At 46.3% G+C, this 22,660-nt stretch overlaps 1 protein-coding gene and 1 long non-coding RNA gene across 5 annotated transcripts in view; one reads left to right on the forward strand and one right to left on the reverse strand.

The window, feature by feature from the left end:
* Window positions 1-3,808, forward strand: part of LOC139062568 (uncharacterized) — a 215,888-nt gene extending 212,080 nt beyond the window's left edge. The window contains exon 4 of the long non-coding RNA XR_011516127.1: window positions 2,838-3,808. This is a non-coding gene — a long non-coding RNA (uncharacterized lncRNA). The remainder of the gene's footprint in view (window positions 1-2,837) is intronic.
* Window positions 3,809-9,569: 5,761 nt separating this feature from the next.
* Window positions 9,570-12,102, reverse strand: LOC139062590 (uncharacterized abhydrolase domain-containing protein DDB_G0269086-like). 4 transcript variants are annotated; one of them, XM_070543854.1, is made up of 2 exons: window positions 11,820-12,102; window positions 9,570-11,669 (listed from the first exon to the last, which is right to left on the reverse strand). In XM_070543854.1, exons 1-2 carry the CDS (start codon window positions 12,087-12,089, stop codon window positions 9,774-9,776), a joined length of 2,166 nt encoding a protein of 721 aa, XP_070399955.1. In that variant the 5' UTR covers window positions 12,090-12,102; the 3' UTR covers window positions 9,570-9,773. The 4 variants fall into 4 exon arrangements, with proteins under 4 accessions (XP_070399955.1, XP_070399954.1, XP_070399953.1 ...); XM_070543853.1 differs by having other exon boundaries at window positions 9,570-10,529; window positions 10,620-12,102; XM_070543852.1 differs by having other exon boundaries at window positions 9,570-10,529; window positions 10,590-12,102.
* Window positions 12,103-22,660: the final 10,558 nt, after the last annotated feature.

A 22,660-nucleotide genomic window follows, 5' to 3' on the forward strand; every position in this document is an offset into this window, starting at 1 on the left:
CAAAAACCGATCCATTTCACCACTAGCTCTGCCTTTCACTCGTTCGCAGGTGGAAAATGAGGTCAAAGGTTAACATCAATTTCCTGTTTTAGTTTAAGTTTCTACTATCTATATGATAACTTACTGGTTATTTTTGTTTTGTATGTTAAATATTATCACATCCACACATTAATTTAAAATTAAATTGTAAAAAAAAATCTAATATTTACTTGGGGGTGCTGTGGGGGTGCAATGACTAATCCAGGGGTAGCTATAGCGCCCCCCCCCCCCCCCCCCCCCCGGCACCGCCACTGGTTTGAAGACCCGCAGGGAAAGGGCTTTTTCTGTCTGTGCCCCAAAATTGTGGAACTCATTACCTCTTCAGGTTAGGCAAGCACCCTCTATTGCCGTTTTTAAATCACGCCTGAAAACCCACTACTTCTCCCTGGCCTTCAATTCCCAAACCATAAAGCTTTAACTCATCCATAGTTTTTCTACCTTGTTTGTTCGATTTTTAATTTGTGTTTTTATATTCTGGTTTTACTTGTTCCATTGGTTTTAGTTTGTTGTTCTTTTAACTCTTTTATCTTTTTACTTCATATGATTTACACGAATATTTTAGCTTGTGGTTTTTATTTATTTGTTTTTATGTGCAGCGCTTTGGTCAGTTGTAATGCCACGTTAAAAGCACTCTACAAATAAAGTAGTATGGTATGGTATGGTATGGTATGGTATGGTATGGTACCGTACAAGAAGACATACCATTCTCAGTCAAGGTCTCATGCAGCGCAGACTTCTGCATCCTCACTCTGAATTAAGTTAATCTTCTCTAAAGTTCATAAATGACTTTACAACTTACAGGTTGAAATAATCACATGTGTTGAATGAACAAGATGTTTAAATCAAATGCTTGAATAATCTGTGTTTTAATCAATGATGGGTTTAAAATGAATATCTTTCTTGCAAAGATCCATTTCAGAGCTTAACTACACCACATTAGTATGTGTTTGATTTAACAAGGTAATCTATCAGTACTCATACACATTATAATAAGATCATTACTAATGTTTAACATCCACTTCACATAAGTGTTTAAACATTCTCGTTCACACAAAGAGTTAACCATCTTTGTATCTGAAGGAAGGAGGGATTTCTGAGGTATATGTGGTAAAGCCCTAAAACGTGTCAAATTCTGATGGATGAAGTGATTTAATGTGATGTGTGAAATGATTTATAAAAAAGGCAGTTGATAAAACAGAATTGTTTCCGGAATTAATTCAGTTTCTAGCTGACTCCCAATTCGGCCAAATTGGTGGAAAAAGCATTTTGAAACCATCTTCTCTTTTGACATCAAGTCAAAAACTCTCTGCAACTCTACGAGTAATTATAGACAAATGGCTCTTCTAAGAGCCAGCGAACAGCCAGATCAAGCATTGCAGCTTCCTGTCGTCACCTGGGGATATCTCACGACTAGACGGGTCTTATCGGCGCTAATTTATGAGTTCAGATAACAGAGGTCCGCGCCATCGACAGTGTCCAGCTCGACCTCCTGACCCCCTAGATCTGAAAGGGATCTCCACACAAGGGTACGTAGACTCTGCACAAATTGCATTGGATGGTTTTACCAAACATACAGCCAAATTGATTTTACAACCCAGACTCTACATTCCATCATTTCACACATCACATTAAAGGAGACATAACATGAAAAACCCACTTTTTAATCCATTAACACAGTGTGTTTCACATTTTAAGTGTCTAAGTGAGCAAAAAGGCTTATATTATTCACTGGAGTTGCTATTTAGATATTTAATAATTAAGTTTTGGGCATATTTGTCCACCCGTTCAGTTTTTACATAATCTATTACATCAGTAATTAATTTAGTGAGGATAACTACCAAATATGGTAATGGCCCTCGGCTAAACACAGAGCCAATCCGCCATTTTTTCTTCTCGCTAAGATTTTTTGTAGTCCTATTGGAAAAATGCAGAATGTCTGGTTATTTTAGTCACACACAGCTCAAAACTGTTCCTCGTTTTAAGGAAGGGTGGTGTGGCAGTATTTAAACCCAGGAGCTGATGACACTACTGCTAAAAAAACACAGAAGAAAAAGTAGTGTGTTTGTGTTTGTGTGTGTGTGTGTGTGTGTGTGTGCGCACGCGCGCGCGTGGTTCATTCTTTCGTGTCTTCAGGCTAGTAAGTACTGAGGGCTTCATCTATCTAAAAGGAGTCATTTTTATCTGAATGTGGCAGCACCGGGACACAGCAGCAGAGCGGTAAGCTTCATATCACTCTAAAATGTCGACAAACTTTACTTTAGATTTACGGGCATTAGCAGCACTAAAGCGTTAGCATCCGGCTTGCTATCGCTAGCACAGTATGCTAGTAAAGTTAGCACCCAGATTAATGCGGATTTGGCTGATTTTCGTGGAATAAAACGTGATTTCTGATCAACGCCTTCTTTTACACCAGATGATACCCTCCCACTGATTGTAACAGCAGAGAGCCTGTGTGTTATTCTACATGAGTGTGATGTAATCTTAGCATCCAGTAAATAAAGTCCCATATCAGCTAAAATGCAGCGTGACAAAGTCATTAAAGTGCGTCAACACAGTGGATTTAATAGAGTAGTAAGTCTGTCTGCACTGCTCTCTAATGAGCTTCCTTTCATAAGGAATCATTTGTATAATTTTAGTGTCACTATTTTATTACATTTGTAAGAATATGAAGTCACTGCAGCAAAGTGAACTTGTGAACAAACACAAACGTGACTATAAACATGAAAGCTAAAGAAACGACTTTCCTAAAGCTGCTTGTAAACAAAATATGTCATTAAAGTTATTGTCTATCATTGCAGAATATGACGATGACATCATGGAACTGGTCTTTGGAAAAGTTTTCCCTGAACCAACTCCGTTTCTAGATGAGGTAGAGAAGATCTGCATCTCACCAACCCTCTGGTCTCTGTATTCAGACAACGGAGGTCTCCCACTGTTATCCAGGACCAGTTTGAAGCCCACATACTGCCCCTCCCTCATCATCAGGACACATCAATCCGTATCCTGAGGACAACAGAAGACGGCAGGAGGACAGGAACTCTGAGACCTAGATACCACAGCGCCGGGACACAAAGCACCTGTGTGTACAACGCCTGTTTAACTACTAAAGCCTGTTTATTATATTGTTCTACTTATTTGCTGTGAGGTTAATACTTAGAAAATTTGTATATTAATGTAAACAATAAAAAAAAATCACTGATTGTATGTTTTCTTTTAGATGTAATGGTCCAAACTCAGCCTTGTAGACATTTATTGCATCCTGTAGGTAAATACACAGAACAGGCTCAGATCCAGGATGACCCAGCATGCTCTTCTTCCATTCTGGCTGTTAGGGATTTTATCAATAACTCAATGCCTACTGATGTTTTCACCTAACGGTATTTATTTAGAATGCAGGTAAGATTTAACTATATTTGTTAGCAAAGCAGACTGATCTTGGGAATTTCACTGCAGCACTGATGTCCACCTCTCTGTACACATTAGAGAGAATTACCACTTTACAGCTAAACACATTTAATAAAGATATAGGCTACGCATTGCAGACAATAAAAACAAAGTTGTAAGCATTAGAATTATAATGATCACATTAAAGAACATTTGGAGGAATGTTCTTTATTTTTGACTCGAATCTCAAATCTTTAAATTAAAATGTAACTGCTTTTTATCCATTTTCAGCCATTAAGACACCCAATATTAAATAAGACTACTTATAAAATTATTTATAATTATATGTATGTATATATATAGATAGAGATCTTAAAAAATGTATTCTTTTAATGGTGTTTTAATGAGCTGTATCATTTTTTTAAACATTTTTTATAGAAATAAATAAGCAAGCAGCATTCCTTGTGTGTGTGTGTGTGTGTGTGTGCGCGCGCGCGCACGTGCCTGCTAGCTTGTCCCTCCGTCGGCCGTGACGGGTGTGTGTGAGTGACTACAGACAAATGCATGAGAGAGTTAGCAGCCTTGAAACAGCTTGATGAACTACCCTCCCCACATGTTTTAAAAATGCTAATATGCTATGCTAAATCTGCTATGCTAAATAATGATTTCTCTATAGAACTACAAAGTCCGACTGGGGGAGGAGAGTACAGGTCTGCACTATGGAGGGGGGTGGAGTTTACAGCTCCTCCTCCAGTTTAAAGAGACAGTACCCAAAAATGGCTCGTTCTCAAGACTCTCCTCAGAACAGGGGTAGATGAGGGTCTGTAGAGCAACAATAAAGAGGAAATCAGACCAAAGAACTGCAGATCCACTGTATTTAGACCCCAACAGAAGGATTTAGATGTAAAAAGGAATAACTTAAAAGCATGTTATGTCTCCTTTAAATCACTTCATCCATGGGCTGCACGGTGACGCAGTGGTTAGCACTGTTGCCTCGCAGCACAAAGGTTGCAGGTTCGAAACTCGGCCATGGCTTTTCTGCGTGGAGTTGCGTGTTCTCCCCATGCATGCGCGGGTTTCCTCCGGGTAGTCCGGTTTCCCCCACAGATCACAACATGTCCTATAGGTTAGAAATTGTAAGTCGCTTTGGATAAAAGCGTCTGCTAAATAAATAAACATAAGCATTACATTACACTACATACATTACATTCCATCACTCTTACCTTGTCTAGTATAATCATTAGTTTAGGAAAATAGAAATAAATTCATTTTTATAAACTAAACGACTCTGTCTGAATTAATACAAAGTGTGTTTATGATCCCTTAATAAGTAAAAGAAACTACAGTCTTCTGATTAAACATTCAAATATTGGGGAGAACATGGCGCTCTACACACCAGGAGGAGTCCTACTTATCCTGGAAAAATAGTCTTGTGCTTTATAAAAATAAGCTTTGACAAGCTAGAACTACTTATTTTTCATCGCTAATTGAGGAGAATAAGAATAATCCAAAATTTCTTTTCAGTACAGTTGCCAATCTTACACAGAATCTTAGATCTGAACCATCTATTCCCTTAGCCCTCAGCAGCAACGACTTTATGGGATTTTTCACGAGTAAAATTAATTTTATTAGAAACAAAATCTTTAGCATCCTCCCTAATGCAATTTCTTCTTCCTCAGTAAGAGAGGCAGCATCAGAGGTAACTGTAGAACCTCATCTGTGCTTGAACCATTTTGATCCAGTTGAGCTTTCAGAGTTATCAAAAATATTAGCTTCATCTAAACCTTCAACTTGCATTTTGGATCCAATCCCAACCAAATTATTTAAAGATGCATTTCCTTTGGTTACTGCCCCCATTCTATATCAGTCTATCCTTAGTAAATGGATATGTACCAAAGGATTTTAAGGTTGCTGTAATCAAACCTTTACTTAAGAAACCTTCTTTGGATCCAGATGACCCAATGAATTATAGACCAATATCTAACCTTCCATTTTTATCCAAAGTCCTGGAGAAAATCAATCAATCAATCAATCAATCAATCAATCAATCAATCAAAGCTTTATTTATAAAGCGCCTTCCGCAACCCTATCGGGAAGCCCAAGGCGCTGAACATGGTACAAGAGAAAGTTAAATATGGTGAATAAATCTAAAATAAAAGCAATTCAAATTACAAATTACAAAAAAAGGTAAAACATTCTAGTAGAAGACAAATGGGTAAAACAAGGGATAGAGTGAACCAATGAAAACAGGGAAATAAAATCAACATACAAGAGGGCCAAATTCAAACACATTCAGGAAACGCCAAGCAGAGGAGGTGGGTTTTTAGGCGACTCTTTAAGACTGGCAGAGATGGGGACAGCCTAACTGAGGGTGGCAACTGGTTCCAGAGTGACGGTGCTAGGACTGAGAAAGCCCGGTCCCCGCGAGTACGACACCTAGAACGAGGGACAGTGAGCAGGCCTTGGTCGAACTCCTTCTCAACCTTCAAGTCTCAACTCAAAACTCACATGTTCTGCCTGGCTTACTCACTGTAACTGTCCTCCTTCCATCTACTCTTTTTAGTCTATTATCCATTGCACTGCTCCGACTCTACCTTGGGAATTACTCTTAGCATTTATTTATTGTTGTTTGTATTGCTTGCTTGTTATATTTTGTCTTGTACAGTGACCTTGAGAGCTTTGAAAGGCGCTTGAAATAAAATGTATTATTATTATTATTAGTTGGGGTTATTTTTGGGGTCCGGAGCCCAATAGGCCTTCTCCACCGCCCAAACTGGCATGGAATGGGAAGGATCGTGTCGCTAAATATTTTTGTTTCGATTGTTAAACCAGTCCAGAAGCGTTTAACGAAATTTCTCAGTTCATGGCAGCTGAAGGATTCCAGCGCACCTCCGAACAGTGTCGCGCAAAGCTGAAAAAAATAAAAGCCCACTTTAGAAAAGTTAAAGACAGCAACAGCCATAGTGGGAATTGGCAAAGTGCATGGAAGTGGCATGATGTGGTGGACACTATTTATGGACACAAACCGTCAAACCTTGGCAGCGAAGGAAGTCTGGACTTGGCAACCAGTATCCTGGAGTCACTCGTGAGCGCTGTTGGTAAGCATTTCTTTTGTTGTCTTTTTAACTCTGCCGACTATTCATTGCAGCACCAAAAACACTGAATAGTAACAGCACCTATTTAAGAAATGCCTAGCAAGTAAAGAGAGGATTTACCCCCCTCGTGTTAACTAGCCTTAGCATCCCCTTGTGTTTATGTTAACCTTCATTTAGCATTCCCTTGTGTTTTTTAACACGCTGTTCATGATTTAAGCCGTTCATGTTTAGCATGTCCTTGTTGGGTACATGGCTGGAGCGGAGATTGCCTTTCTTGTTAGCGTCTCATTGTTTAAAACATAGCAAAAGCAGTTAGCCTGTCATGTTAGCATCTCATTGTTTTATACAGCTGAGCACACACAGTGAGGAGCAGCAAGCTGATCTAAAGATCCCAAAAGTGGCTCCAGCAGTGTTTCAGCCTAGAGTGGACTTTTAACAAGTATATTTTTTCTAATGAATAAGAATATAACATATAATTGCAATTAATCTGTATGTCATTAGCGAATTACTGCCATCTAGTGAACACATTCCAACATGACAAAATGGCCTTAAGTCATGTTTGTTAGTAGATTTATTAAGTTTACTATATGCCTATATGCTCTTTTACTGTAAAAATATTGTGCTTTTCTTACTGATTTATTTTTTGATGAGTAAAAAAGTGGTTTGATATAAATAAATTATCATTGAATCTAGATAAAACCAGATTTATGTTATTTGATAGGTAAAAACTGATTTTCACCTCACCTTGTTAATAATTTGTCTGGTGTTTTTCTTTCAAACAGAGGTTCATCAAAACTTATTTACATTTAAATTGTCGCAGGAAGGCTGACCCCGCTTGAGTACTTTTTATTATTATTATTCTAGCTTCCTGAGAAGGCCAGACCAATGTGTTCTTCTCTCGGTTGACTGTCTGTAAAGAATTTGTGTGTGTGCTTATCTTTAACTTTGTGTGTGTGTGTGTGTGTGTTTTCAAATAAATTGCCTCTCCAGGCTTGCCTGAAGTGTGAGAGGAAACTGCCTTCTGTCTTGGTGTGTATGATTCTCTCACCCTTTGCAAAGTCTAAATTGTTTGGTTGTTGGTCAATTATTGGTGTGGCTTATTGATCAGCTTATGGGTTAATCGATCGGCTTATTAATATAACCCCTGCGTGTTGAACTTTCCCTCAGGTAACCCTGTATGGGAAAATGAAATTACCTAACAGTAACCAAAAGAAAAACATCAAAATAGAAATTTGTGTGGATAATGTACATTTAGAAAGAGTAAATTAAATAAAATTTCTTGGTGTGATCATTGACCATAAGCTCTGTTGGAAGCCGCATATTACTTATGTTCGGGGGAAATTAGCACGGGTCGTTGCCATCCTGGGGTAAATCAAATAAAATTTCTTGGTGTGATCATTGACCATAAGCTCTGTTGGAAGCCGTATATTACTTAAGTTCGGGGGAAATTAGCACGGGTCGTTGCCATCCTGGGGAAAGCAAAGAATATGCTGGATCAGAAAGCCCTGCACATATTATACTGTGCTTTACTACTGCCATATTCAAAGGATTCAAAGTCATTTATTGTCATATTCTCCACATGTGCAGGACATACAGAGAAATGAAATTCAGTTTCAGCACACACAATTCAAAGATCAGACATACGTGGGTAAGACACATAACAAGAATTGGTGACTGCGGTCATTCGCAACATGAGTCGCGCTACCTTAATAGATAGATGAAAAGGGTGTTACATGAGGGAAGTTCAGGGAGGGAGAAAAAAAAGGCATTAACAGGGTTACTCCAGCAGGGTGTAGCACTCCAATGCAAAAAAACACCCGACATGTAAGCAACAAACGTCACAGTTCACAACATGAGACCCGGTAGGTAGGGGGGAGGGGCTGGGATCCTGGTTCCTCAGCGGGGGCGGCCTGTGTGGCGCTCAACCAGCTGGCTCCGCAGGTGGGAGGGAGGTCATGGGGAAGCACAGAGAGTAGTGAGTCCTTAGCTTGATGACCTCGGTGGAGACCTCAATCTGAAGGCGGGGGGGGGGGGGGGGGGGGGGTGGATAGAGATTCACAGCATTTGTCTGCATTCCTTCCAGCGTGGGGTTTTTGCATGCAACTCCAAGGCTGCTTATGGCGTCAGATTCGATAACAGAAACTTTGTTTGGGTCAGACAGAGATAATTTTTCCTCCCTGCCTTAAGTCTGTATTGATCATTCAAGTCCTCCAGTGAAGCCAATTCAGTGATTAAACATCTCCACACCGTCCGGTGACCCTTTCCGAGATGTTATCAATCCTGCGCGCTAACACTGGTAACGCAGCTAAGACATTGTCCAGCTTGCGATTCACCTCGAGCAACGTCCCAGTCTGTGAGGTATCCACACGTACGGTGCCGTCCATGGTTGCGGGTCGCCCTCCAATCGCTCCCGTCATCCCAATTTTGCGGAAAATCAGACATCCTCCCACTCCAATCAGAAGAAATCCAACGATCATCAGGCCAAATATGCACATATCTTCGACGTCCTCAATAGACAGCTGAGAGAGACAGATGACATTCCACTTTTTCCAGGAATCGAACATATATCCCGCTGCATGTGTCCCCTGAGGACAAGCGTGAGCCCCCTCCTCCGTTCTCATTGTAGAAAAAATCTTATCAATCGCGTTGAATGACCAATTAATTAATTCCATGTTGAAAAATAAAAGGTGATTGCAGAGGAAATGCAGAGAAGCGCTCTGTAGGCAGACGGGACAAAAAGAGCCTTGGGAAAACACAGATAAGGGAGGAAAAGGCAGAAGCGTCTGCTCCCTGTGAGCGCCGGAAGAATAACATATATGAGTTACTGTGTAGAGGTCTGGGGAAACACATACAAAAGTAACATACAGACGATAACTATAAAGAGAAGGTGGTTATAACTTAAGAGGGAAATGGAATTTAAAAATACAAAGTGTTAGAACAACTCTAAAAACTATGTCAATCGCAATTGCAGGAGTTAAATTATGGAACAGTCTAACAGAAGAGATAAAAGAAAGTAAAAACATAAACCAGTTTAAAGTAAAATATAAAAACATAATTTTAAATAAGTATAAGAATGAAGAAAACAGGGTTAACCCAGGGCAGTAAGGCGGCTGGTTATGCTGTTGTGCTTCTTTTTCTGTGTTTTTTGGTTTGTTTGGTTTTTCAATTTTTTCTCCATAACTGGTGATTCTGCAAATTTACACATTCTCTGTTTTCCATATGTTGTTTTATTTATTATTTAAGACTGAAAGAAAATTAAATGAATAAGAGGTAAAACTTGGGGGTAGGGACAAATAAGTAAATACTTCTGCCTACTCCTTTTGAAAAAAATAATGGAATTATATTTTGTAATGATACATGTGTGAAATGTTTGAAATAAAAATTAACTGAACTGAACTGATCTGTGTTTTTCAGACATATCTGAAGCAGAAAACACTCCCTCTTCAGAGGAACCATCCACTTCCTCAAGTAGCACTCCAGGACATTCAATGCCACCATCACCTCTGTCCATTCCTTCTGTTCCACCATCACCTCTGTTCGTTCCTTCTGTGCCATCATCACCTCTGTCCGTTCTTTCTGTTCCACCATCACCTCTGTCTTTTCCTTCTGTGCCACCATCACCTCTGTCCGTACCTTCTGTGCCACCATCACCTCTGTCCGTTCCTTCTGTTCCACCATCACCTCTGTCCTTTCCTTCTGTGCCACCATCACCTCTGTCCGTACCTTCTGTGCCACCATCACCTCTGTCCGTACCTTCTGTTCCACCATCACCTCTGTCCGTTCCTTCTGTTCCACCATCACCTCTGTCCGTACCTTCTGTTCCACCATCACCTCTGTCCGTACCTTCTGTGCCACCATCACCTCTGTCCGTACCTTCTGTGCCATCATCACCTCTGTCCGTTCCTTCTGTTCCACCATCACCTCTGTCCGTACCTTCTGTTCCACCATCACCTCTGTCCGTACCTTCTGTGCCACCATCACCTCTGTCCGTACCTTCTGTTCCACCATCACCTCTGTTCGTTCCTTCTGTGCCATCATCACCTCTGTCCGTTCTTTCTGTTCCACCATCACCTCTGTCTTTTCCTTCTGTGCCACCATCACCTCTGTCCGTACCTTCTGTGCCACCATCACCTCTGTCCGTTCCTTCTGTTCCACCATCACCTCTGTCCTTTCCTTCTGTGCCACCATCACCTCTGTCCGTACCTTCTGTGCCACCATCACCTCTGTCCGTACCTTCTGTTCCACCATCACCTCTGTCCGTACCTTCTGTGCCACCATCACCTCTGTCCGTACCTTCTGTTCCACCATCACCTCTGTCCGTTCCTTCTGTTCCACCATCACCTCTGTCCGTACCTTCTGTTCCACCATCACCTCTGTCCGTACCTTCTGTGCCACCATCACCTCTGTCCGTACCTTCTGTTCCACCATCACCTCTGTCCGTTCCTTCTGTTCCACCATCACCTCTGTCCGTACCTTCTGTGCCACCATCACCTCTGTCCGTACCTTCTGTGCCATCATCACCTCTGTCCGTTCCTTCTGTTCCACCATCACCTCTGTCTTTTCCTTCTGTTCCACCATCACCTCTGTCCTTTCCTTCTGTGCCATCATCACCTCTGTCTGTTCCTTCTGTTCCACCATCACCTCTGTCCGTACCTTCTGTGCCACCATCACCTCTGTCCGTTCCTTCTGTTCCACCATCACCTCTGTCCGTTCCTTCTGTTTCAACATCACCTCTGTCTGTTCCTTCTGTTCCACCATCACCTCTGTCCGTACCTTCTGTGCCACCATCACCTCTGTCCGTTCCTTCTGTTCCAACATCACCTCTGTCCTTTCCTTCTGTGCCACCATCACCTCTGTCCTTTCCTTCTGTGCCACCATCACCTCTGTCCGTACCTTCGGTGCAACCATCACCTCTGTCCGTACCTTCTGTTCCACCATCACCTCTGTCCGTATCTTCTGTTCGTCCATCACCTCTGTCCGTACCTTCTGTGCCACCATCACCTCTGTCCATACCTTCTGTGCCACCATCACCTCTGTCCATACCTTCTGTTCCACCATCACCTCTGTCCGTACCTTCTGTGCCACCATCACCTCTGTCCATACCTTCTGTGCCACCATCACCTCTGTCCGTATCTTCTGTTCCACCATCACCTCTGTCCGTATCTTCTGTTCCACCATCACCTCTGTCCGTACCTTCTGTGCCACCATCACCTCTGTCCATACCTTCTGTTCCACCATTGCCTCGGCCAGTTCCTTTGCCACCACCACCACCTCTGTCCTTTCCTTCTGTGCCACCATCACCTCTGTCCGTACCTTCTGTGCCACCATCACCTCTGTCCATACCTTCTGTTCCACCATCGCCTCGGCCAGTTCCTTCGCCACCACCATCACCTCTGTCCACCACCATTCGAAAGGAACATCTACCATGTCGTCAACACACAGGTAGTGTTTGACCATTCTAAAAATTGCAACTCTTTTCCTGAGTGGCACGCAGGCTCTGAAGTTGGTGTTCCTCTTCTGCATGGCTGGACGGAGCATGGAACAAAGATATGAAAAGGTCTCTTCTGACATTCTGAAATGAGCTATCCAATCTGAAGGAGTGAAGTTTGGAATGGTCACATTCTAGAAGGCACTGGCGCGGCTGAAGGCCCACACAGTTGGTTGCCGTCGCTGATTCAAAAGAGCCAACTAAAAAAAAAAATTAAAACAGTCATAACACAGTAAAAGTATTTCAAACAACATGAAATAAAACTGAGTTAAAACAATAGTGCAGTGAAAAAGATTGAAGCAGTATGGTTATAGACATAAAATTCACATGAATTTAATGTGTTTAAGGTTAAAATAACAGCTGTTCTTTATGGAGCTACCAGTGACTGGCTATGTTTTGTTCACTTTATTAAATGCATAAATGTGGTATTGCTTGTAATTATCTATATAATTTATTATAATAATTTAAATATAGCTGCACAACTTATCTATGACAAGCCCAGGAAGTAAAGAGTGAAGGATTCAGGCCCTCGTGTTGACTAGCATCACCATGTATGCAGAAGCTGTTTGAAACCTGCATAGTTAGGTGTTGGCCTTTCATGTTTAGCATGTCTGAAAAAAACGATCAATATACAACCAAACCATTTGATTGTGGTGCTTGTTTTAGTTTTTCTTTTTTGATAGTTGCCCTAGACACCACCTCAGAGATTATAACGACATGTATTACAGCATTAGAAGTTACTTACCACCTGGCGCCTTCGTCTTGGTCTCAACAGCAGAAAGTTGTGCCTCGTGTCCGATACTAATTTCAGAAAGCGTTGTCGCCTTTCAGCTGCCCTCCTCCTCAATGCACACAGCATAGCTCTAAACGCTATCGTGATGTGGGTGTAAAGTATATACCAAACACCAAGAACAGAGAGAACGCGCTGCTGACTGGACTCCATTGTTGTTGTGTTTTGGCGCGTTCTTGTCACGCTGTGTGACGTTAAGGCACACATCGCACGTGACGCATTACGCTACCCCGCCTGGTAACTGGAGCCTGGAATGTGATAGAAACGCTTCCCAGAAAACTTCTAGACCCATACCGGAACATACCGGTCCATAATACCCAGACCCGACCGTTCCAGACCAGGCGATGGAAAAGAGCTATAAGCTTGTATTTAAGAGGTCATCTAATGTTACCACAAAGTTGCAGATAAAATGACAGATCTCAACTGTATTTCTGTCAATGCCAGGGGTCTTAACATTCCATATAAAAGGGGTATAGTGTTAGATTTTTGGCAAAAAAGAAATGCAGATTTTGCCATGATCCAGGAATAACGTGCTGTCTAATAATGTAGGTCGTTTTACGAACAAGTTGTACTGCGCTATTGCTAGCTCTTCTGCAACAACAAAATCAAAAGGTGTCATGGTGGTTTGTAAAAGGAACTTGAAATTTAATCTTATTGATTCTTGGGTCAGTGATGCGGTCCTGCCCCAAGTGGAGGAGATTACGTATCTTTGGGTCTTGTTCACGAGTGAGGGAAAACTGGAGTGTGAGATCGATAGGCGGATTGGTGCTGCATCTGCTGTGATGCGGGCGTTGTACCTGTCTGTCGTGGTGAAGAGAGAGCTGAGTCGGAAGGCAAAGCGCTCGATTTACCGGTCGATCTACGTTCCTACCCTCACCTATGGTCATGAGCTTTGGGTAGTGACCGAAAGAACGAGGTCGCGAATATAAGCGGCCAAAATGAGTTTTCTCCAAACCGTGGCTGGGCTCTCCCTTAGAGATAAGGTGAGAAGCTCGGTCATTCAGGAGGGGCTCGGAGTAGACCTGCTGCTCCTCCACATTGAGAGGAGCCAGTTGAGGTGGCTCGGGCATCTGGCCAGGATGCCTCCTAAACGCCTCCCTGGTGAAGTTTTCCGGGCAAGTCCAACCGGGAGGAGACCTAAAGGTAGACCCAGGACACGGTGGAGGGGCTATGTCTCTAACCTGGCCAGGGAACGCCTTGGGATTCCCCCGGAAGAGCTGGCCCAAGTGGCTGGGGAGAGGGAAGTCTGGGCCTCTCGCCTTAGGCTACTGCCCCCGTGACCCGACTCCGTATAAGCGGATGAAAATGGATGGATGGATGGATTATTAATAACAGGTATGGATGGGGTTTGGTCTGAGATCTAAAACTCTGCAGATACAGTTAGTTCTATTTCGTCTAGTCTTAGCCCTTAAGCGAGCTGCTATTGGAAGGGTGATCTCAGCATCAGCCAATCATGAGGAGCTTAAATGTACGCCCACCACGTGGGCACCCCTTGTGGGTTATATAAGTGGAGCGACTCCACTGCTCGCCTCCGTTTTCTCTTCACGCCAAGCTTAAGAGCTTCCTTTAAGAGCAATTATACAAGAAAAATCTACTCACCGACCATGTCCAGCAACGCCAGGACCTGCCCGGCCTGCCAGACGGGCTCCATCTCCAGCGGCGACCTGCACGCCAAGTGTGAGGTCTGTCTCGGGGATCACCACGCTGGCCTGGCCTTGACCCCCAGGCCTCGTGCCCGTTTTGTACCGCTCTGCCCGTGGCTGAAAAGGTCCGCCGGGTCGAGTACTTCACCCCCTCCACCGACGAGGAAATTCCGGTGGCTGGCACGTACTCGCTGGACAAGGCACTATGGTTCTTCAACGTCGGCCAGGAGCCGGCTGGCTCCTACCGATTGAACGATGTCATCGACAGCGAGGAGTACGACGAAGCTGGCTGCCATAGCCCTTCTTCCCTCCTGTACAACACGGAGGTCGACCACGAGGCTGGCTGCCATAGCCCTTTTTCCCTCCTGTGCAACACGGAGGTTGAGAAGCCTCGTGAGGAGTACGACGAGGCTGGCTGCCGCAGCCATTATTCCCTCCTGTACAACACGGAGGTCGACCACGAGGCTGGCTGCCATAGCCCCTTTTCCCTCCAGTACAACACGGAGGTCGACGAGCCTCGTGAGGAGCACGACGAGGCTGGCTGCCATAGGCCCTTTTTCCCTCCTGTACAACACGGAGGTCGACGAGCCTCGTGAGGAGTACGACGAGGCTGGCTGCCGCAGCCATTATTCCCTCCTGTACAACACGGAGGTCGACGAGCCTCGCTCAGCGGGTCCTTCTGCCCCAGTGGTTTCTCGCTCCTCCCTGCCAGCAGTTAGAGCGCTGCTCCAGGAGCTGCCCGCCATCATCTCCGCGGCTGCGACCCGCAAGGGGCTAGCCGTTCCAGAACCGGCTCCCCTGAGGCAGATGAATTGGCGGGAATTTTCGGGGCAACACAGACGCGCTGTCCAGACCCCGTCTGGCCACGCTTCCCCCCTGCCATGAGCTGCTGGTCCGCCGCCTTCTCCGAGCCTGCCAGGCTCGAGGCGCCAATTTCCACATATGCGCCCATTACCAAGGTCGAGGGCTTCTCCGACCAGGGCTGGCCATCCATTCCTCCACTGGAGCCGGACTTGGCCTCGCTGTGTGGCGTCAAGAACCACCTCACTGGACCGCGAGCAGTTCCCGCTAAGCATGACCAGCTGCTGAGGCGGCTCGCCGATCACGCACACCAGTGCGCCTTCCAGACCGGCGCTGCAGGAAATGACATCGCCTTCTCGCCTTTGGCATTTCCAAAATGGTGGAGGAGCTTGACTCTCCTGTCGAGTCAAAAACCATCATTACTAAAACTGCTGATGCCATCCTCAATCTGTGCACTGCTGTACTCACCGGTTCTGCTCGCATTGCTGCCTGGCAGACCCTTATCCAGCGGCCTTGTGGCTCACGGCCCTGCCCTCCATTCCTGAACACCTGCACAGGGAGATGCTGGAAGGCCACATCACCTCTGACATTCTGTTTGGTCCCCATCTTAGGAGCGTCATCTAGAGGGCTCAGCGGCTGAACTTTCAGCCACGGTGTGAGACCTGGTCCACTCTCGGTCAGCCTCGCACTCCGGCCGTTCCCCCAGAGGATGGGACGAACGGCGCGGAAACTCCATGCGCCCAGCTGCACGGCCCGCCCCGTGGAGCCGGCCTCCCGCTGAGGCGGGACCAGGGAGTTGGCGGCCAACGGTTCCGAATGAGCCAGCAGACACAGCCTTGGCAGTCACAGGAACCTCGCCGAAAACAACCATGAAAATGACTCGTTGGGGGGAATGTGTGTGCTTATGGCTGCAATGTTAACTCTGTGAATGATTTTGGTTTTGAAATAAAACCCAAAAAACGTCACATCGAGAGCACAATCCTACAGTCCTCTGCAGAACCTTCTGCCGAATCCTCACACATGATGTTCCCCGCACCAAGCACTGCAGCACATCTGCATGTTCACACAGTCGGACTCGGTCATGTTACACGGTTAGCTGTAAGGGTGCGCTCCATTTGCGCACCGCCCCCAGCCTACGGCCAGGCCCGACTCATCCCACTTCCCCCACAACGTTGGGTGGGACGGGATGTCATGGCGCTGTCGCGACCACGCGCAAAGCGCGCACATTGCGTGGCTCCATCCACTGGCACTTTGACGTTCCCGTGCACGGGCCCGGCTCCCACTCGTCCTTCATGGACTCCACGCTCTGCGGTGCGGATCAGCCTCTTCCAGCTGTTTCACACTCGCCCTTTCGAGCACAGCCCTCCATGGGTCGCTCCCAGTTCTCTGGTACGAGCGACGGCGGTAAGGGCGCGAAACCAATCCTCAGACGTTGCTCACGTGACCTCGAGCACACGTCCGCTGTCGGAACGCGCGCACGAATGCCTCCCTTTCGGCTACTCGCTTTTCCAGCGCACTTTCTCCAAATGTCTGGAGACCGCGCTGCAGCCACTGCGCACAGCGGAAACGAGGGTTTTATTTTAACTGGACGATCTGCTCCGATGCACCCGGTCCGAGGACGAGGCGTCAGAGCAAACCAGGAGGTTAACAGAGCATCTGTCAACCCAGGGGTTTTCTATAAACTGGGGGAAGAACTCCATTCTTCCATCCCAGTCGATTGTGTTTCTCCGGGTGGAGCTGAACGCCTCTCTAATGAGAGCACGTTCGTCGCCGGTGAGAGCGGCAGATCTCACCATGGTGATCTCCCGCGTGCAACCCTGCAAGATCGTGAGAGCCCTGTTAGTCATGAGACTTCTGGGCATGATGGCTGCAGCTCACTCGGTGGTGCTGCTGGGGTTGTTGCACTCGAGGCGCCTGCAAAGTTGGTTCATCTGCCTCCGGGTACACCCGATACGTCAGAAGAGACGTATGTTGAGGGTTCCCCCTCAGTGGGCGGGGACCTCGCTCACTGGGGGAATCCCTGCATCCCCTCACACGGGATTCCCATCGGACGTCCTGCGTCACACGTATCTGTGTTTACGGATGCGTCACTGTCTGGGGTGGAGGGCACGTGCTTGTCCCATACGGCGGCAGATCGCTGGCCCTCCCACACGCACGAGCACATAAATGTGTTGGAGCTTATGACAGTGAGGAATGTGTTCATGCACTTCGCTGCCCTTCTCGATGGCCGTCATGTCGAAGTTCACACAGACAGCCAGGTGGCGGCAGCCTACATAAATCGCCAAGGGGGAGTTCGATCCCCCCCTCTATTGCGCATAGCCACAGATTTACTGTGTTGGGCACATGTCCACCTGCTGTGCCACCTACATTCCGGGGATCCTGAATGTAGCGGCAGACATCCTGTCGAGAAGGGGTCCCCGCGACTCCGACTGGCGTCTACATCCCGCGCTGATATCACAGATCTGGATAAGGTTCGGGGAACCGTGTGGATCTGTTCACGGCTTGCGAAAACGCTCAGTGTCGCCTGTGGTTTTCCCTGAGTCTCCGGGACCAAACCTCGCTCGGAGCGGACGCCTTCTCACACCAGCCCGGGCTTTGAACGCTCCTTTATGCGTTTCCACCAGTCCCTCTGATTCCCCGTCTCCTGGACCGAGTTCGGTCAGAACAGCTCTCGGTAATTCTGGTGGCTCCCAGACGCCTGTCCGCGTCATGGTTTCCGGACCAGCAAGCGCTACTGTCCGGCTCCCCGTGGAGACTCCCGCGAAGGGAGGACGCCCCTCCCCAGGCGGATGGGATAATCAGACATCCTCCGGAAATAAGTCATCGGCTGTGGGTCTGGCCGCGGAGCGGTTTCGATTAGGGGTTTCTGGGCTGCCGCATGATGTGGTCACCACAATTCAGAGTGCGCGGGCGCCCTCTACCATTGCGTCTTACGCTGCTAAATGGGCAGCTTTCCAGAACTGGGGCACAGAGCGGAATGTTCAAGCGCTCTCCTGCCAGCTGGCGGATGTCCTATCGTTTCTGCAGATACGGACGGACAGGGGCCTCGCATTCAGCACATATGCTGCAGCTATCTCATCCTGTCACCAGGGTTTTGGTGATAGGTCTGTTTTCAATCATCCCCTCACAAAACGTTTTCTAAAAGGTGTCAGAAGGAACAGACCTGTGTCCCGTCCGCTAATTCCCCAGTGGGATCTAACGGTGGTTCTGCGTCGCTTATCTGAAGCCCCATTTGAGCCCTTGGACCAGGTCTCACTCAAGTTCCTGTCACTTACATCTGCCTTGCTGCTGGCATTGGCATCAGTCACGAGAGTGAGCGACCAAACCGCCCTCTCAGTGGCTCCCACATGCCTCAGGATCCGGGCAGATGGCGGGTCTGCTGTTTTCTGCCCCAACCCAGCCTTTGTGCCCAAAAAACATTAATACTTCCTTCAAATCCAGGTCAATTTCATTGGCTGGACTTTTTCCTCCTCCCCATAGTTCTGAGGAGAAGGCGGCTTCCCATCTTCTCTGCCCGGTGCGCGCGCTTGCACGATATGTGTCACGCACTTCAGGGATTCGCCGCTCACAAATCATGTTTGTGCACTACAGGGAGTCTTCCCTTGGGCAAGCGCTGTTGGCCCAGCGCCTTTGACTCTGGCTATGTGACGCCATTTCACTCGCTTACACATCATTGGGGCTGGATCCTCCTGAGACACTCAGGGCTCACTCAGCCAGAGGGATTTCCTCTTCTGTGGCGCCCCACAGTGGTGTGTCAATGGAAGTCATTTGTCAGGCTGCTTCATGGGCTTCACCCTGTTCCTTTACTCGTTATTATTTACGAGATGTGTCTTCAGGATCCATCACTCGTTCAGTGGTTGGACCTCAGCAGGCTGATTGAACGCATTATGGCACCTCATCAGCCCTGCTTGAATGAATTTCATCCTCTTGTGGATGATATTTTTTAGTGGGGGCCCTACTCTTCTCTCTGGCTGCCTCAGCCTTTTAAGCCCTGGGCTGAGGCTGAGCTACCCCCACTAAAAGGAGACATGTTGGGTGTGTCCATTGGTTGAGCTAACCAGTGTGGCGTAAACCCATCCAGCTGCGCATTATTCCAATAGCAGCTCGCTTAAGGGCTAAGACTAGACGAAATAGAACGTTGGTTACGTATTGTAACCCCAGATTCTTTGAGTCTAGTCGCAGCCCTTAAGCCAATTTCCCCACTGGTTCTGTTAGGACTAAGAGCCATCGGAGGCGAGCAGTGGAGTCGCTCCACTTATATAACCCACAAGGGGTGCCCACGTGGTGGGCGTACATTTAAGCTCTTCATGATTGGCTGATGCTGAGATCACCCTTCCAATAGCAGCTCGCTTAAGGGCTGCGACTAGACTCATAGAATCTGGGGTTACAATACGTAACCAACGTTTCTATAAAGAACAACAACAAATAAATAACAGCAGCTGGATTCTACTTTGTTCCTTAAGATGAGTCACGTAGTTTAACAAGTTCTGCACACTCACACGTTCACCAGCAGCTCTGCCAGCTGATTGGTTCTTTAGTAACTAGTGACATCATACAGGTGTGGTACTGAGCAGCATGGATGCATCAGAGGATTTCTCTGTAGTCGGTGTTCACAATGGATTAAGGACAGGAATCAGATATATAATCAGTCACATAAAATATTATAATGCATTCAACATGTTGACAGCATGGACTGAAAGGCTTTGAACCAAAAACAATACAAGACATTTAAAGGAGTCATGGCTGCGTATACTGAGCCAGGATCCTCTGGAGGTTTCTTCCTGTTAAAAGGGAGTTTTCCTCTCCACTGTCGCTGCATGCTTGCTTAGTATGAAGACTACTGTAAAGACTCTGACACTAGTCAGTGACTCGATGCAACCTGCTGGGTTGCATATATAGGAAACTTTTTACTGATTGGCTTAATGAACTGACCTGTAAGAATGTTTACTGTGTGAAGGTCCTTGAGACGACTCTTGTCGTGATTTGGCGCTTTAGAAATAAACTGAATTGAATTGAATGGATGATAATGATGCTGCTGTGTAATTATTTCTCTAGTCCACATCCAGTCTCTCGTCCCTGCATGCAGAGCCGGATTAACGCAAAGGCAAAGTAGGCATGTGCCTAGGGCCTGATTGGCTGGATGGGGCCCAGACAGAGGAACAAAATTAAAAATAAATGAATTAAAAATTAAATGTACAAATGTTCTATGATAGGACTCCTATCTACAATTTATTTCAATATTTATTAATTAACTAAAAATAGTGACAATCTTTATCTTAACCATTGACAGTTTCATTGGCTACGTCACATTAAGTCGCCACCCAATTAAGGATGTCAGAGAAGCGGTCAGAGTCAGAGCGGGACACTACAAAGCTTGCAGGTGTTTTTAAGTAGGCTAACTTTCACGATGCTTTCGGGTGCGGCAAAACCATCGGCATAAATATATGGACAACGGGTTTCCATAGTTCCAATAACAAGTTTTTCTGCTAAAATGGGAGGTGGCCACCACCGCCATTTTGATCGTGTCACAGGTTCCGTCAAGCCCAGACAATTCCATAAAAGGGAAGAGAGGAGGAGCTGAGGGTGGGGCTGTAAGGCTGGGATCGACTGACGACACCCGGTCGAACTAGCTACAAGCTAACCTGAAGCTAACCCAAAGCTAATGCGGAGGTGGGAGCTAAGCTAACGGAGGTAGAAACCTAGCTACAACCGGAGTTAACTGTGCACAACACCAGAGCTTCTGAGTCAGAGATACGCCGGGCTGACCACTGGATAAAACGGGGTGGAACACAGAGGTCTCGGAGGCCTCCACAAGCCGGCAGACAAGCGCCGCTGCGATCTGAGATGCGCAGAGCTGCCGCTGGGGAGAACCGGGTGGAAAGGTTTCCATCCCAGAGCTCCACAAGCTGTCAGCCCGTGCAGCACACAGAAGCCACGATCAGACAGAGATGCGCCGAGCTGCGGGGAGAAGTGGTGTATTCTGGCGGTTCTGGCTTGCCATAAGAACCAGCCATCAGCCCGCGCAGCTAACAGAAGCCGCGATCAGACAGATGCGCTGAGCTGCTGGGAGAACCAGCCGTCAGCCCGCGCAGCTAACAGAAGCTGCGATCAGACAGAGATGGACCGGGCTGCGGGGAGGGGATAAGGGTGGAAAACATCGGTCTCCCGAGAGCTCCACAAGCCGATAGTCGGAACCCAGCTCCACCAACATGTTATATTTCAACCCATTTTCTAAAGTGCAGCATTATGTTAAATGCACTGGGTTTTACCGTATTACATTTAAATTTCATGGTTAAACAGTACATGTTAAAATCTAAGCTCAGCTCGGCAGTGACCTAAAATACATAAATATAATTTTACTTACCGAAAAAAATGAAGTGGAGACTCCTTGGACGCTCTATTAGTGCAATTAATGCCACAGCAAGTCATTTTGTCCAACAATTGCACAAAAAATATCCAAAAAAGAATACACAAACACAGAGACTCAAAATCCCGGAGCAGTTTCCAAGCCAGCCCGAGGCTCTACTGAGGCCTTTCCACGGAGCTAGCTCTGTGGTCACGCGGGTCTGATGCTCATTAATTATACAGAATTTTTGGCTTTTGATTCACTTAAACAGAAGAGTGAGAAAAAAATTCACCCCCCTCAGAGTTGTCATGAGTGTAAACCAGATCATTTAAACAAAATTCATGTTTTGGTACCAGGCTGTAAACATGTTTATTTCTGCTGTGAAATTGGTATTTTTAACATGGGAGTCAATGAGGATTTGCTTGTTTCTGACACCAGCCCCTAGTGGATGAGGGTGGAACTGCAATTTATTTCTCTTCCGGGTTTGACTCAATTTCAGAGCTGCATTGTGGGGGCCTGGGCAAAACGTATAAAGAAAAAAAGGAAGAGGAACAAAAGAAGAGACGGGGGGGGGGGGGGGGGGGGGGTTACAGAAGTTTCTGTCGGGCTGCTCGGGCAGCTGTCCGACAGCTGTGAACCTGCTCGAGTCAGCAGAGCCAGAGGCCGGGCCCGAGCAAGACCCGGAGGAGACACGCCCGAAGACGCGGTGGAAGGTGCGGCGGAAGACGCTGTAGCGCCAACGCCATCAACATCAACACCGTCACAGAAGGACGAACTGAAAGAACAGCAGCCAGCCAGAAGTAAGACCAATATAGTCTTACAGGAGCCTCGAGACCAAACCTGGAAATCTGACTTTGACCGGCCCATGTAAGGTTAATTGGAAATTACAAAATAAATGTATTTTCTCATTTTCCCTCATGCATGGACTAAGGCTGCATTGCTTTTATTTTGAAGTTGTTTTTTACGTGCACAATGACGCAATACGTATAGCAACAAGTGCCCACGGTTGACATGGTGATTGTAGCCCCAGAAATGTCCGCTCATGCAAAAAAAAAAAAAAAAAAAAGAAAAGAA

Source organism: Nothobranchius furzeri, chromosome 13 (assembly GCF_043380555.1).
Source record: "Nothobranchius furzeri strain GRZ-AD chromosome 13, NfurGRZ-RIMD1, whole genome shotgun sequence".
In the NCBI taxonomy this organism is placed as follows: Eukaryota; Metazoa; Chordata; class Actinopteri; order Cyprinodontiformes; family Nothobranchiidae; genus Nothobranchius; species Nothobranchius furzeri.

Excerpts from the sequence above, each read along its gene's own strand:
- LOC139062590 (XM_070543852.1), bottom strand. The coding sequence starts at position 12,089 with ATGTCAGAAGAGACCTTTTCATATCTTTGTTCCATGCTCCGTCCAGCC. Across the intron at positions 10,530-10,589 it reads CACAGAAGGAAAAGACAGAG|GTGATGGTGGAACAGAAGGT; the intron begins GTGATGGTGGAA and ends GAACGAACAGAG.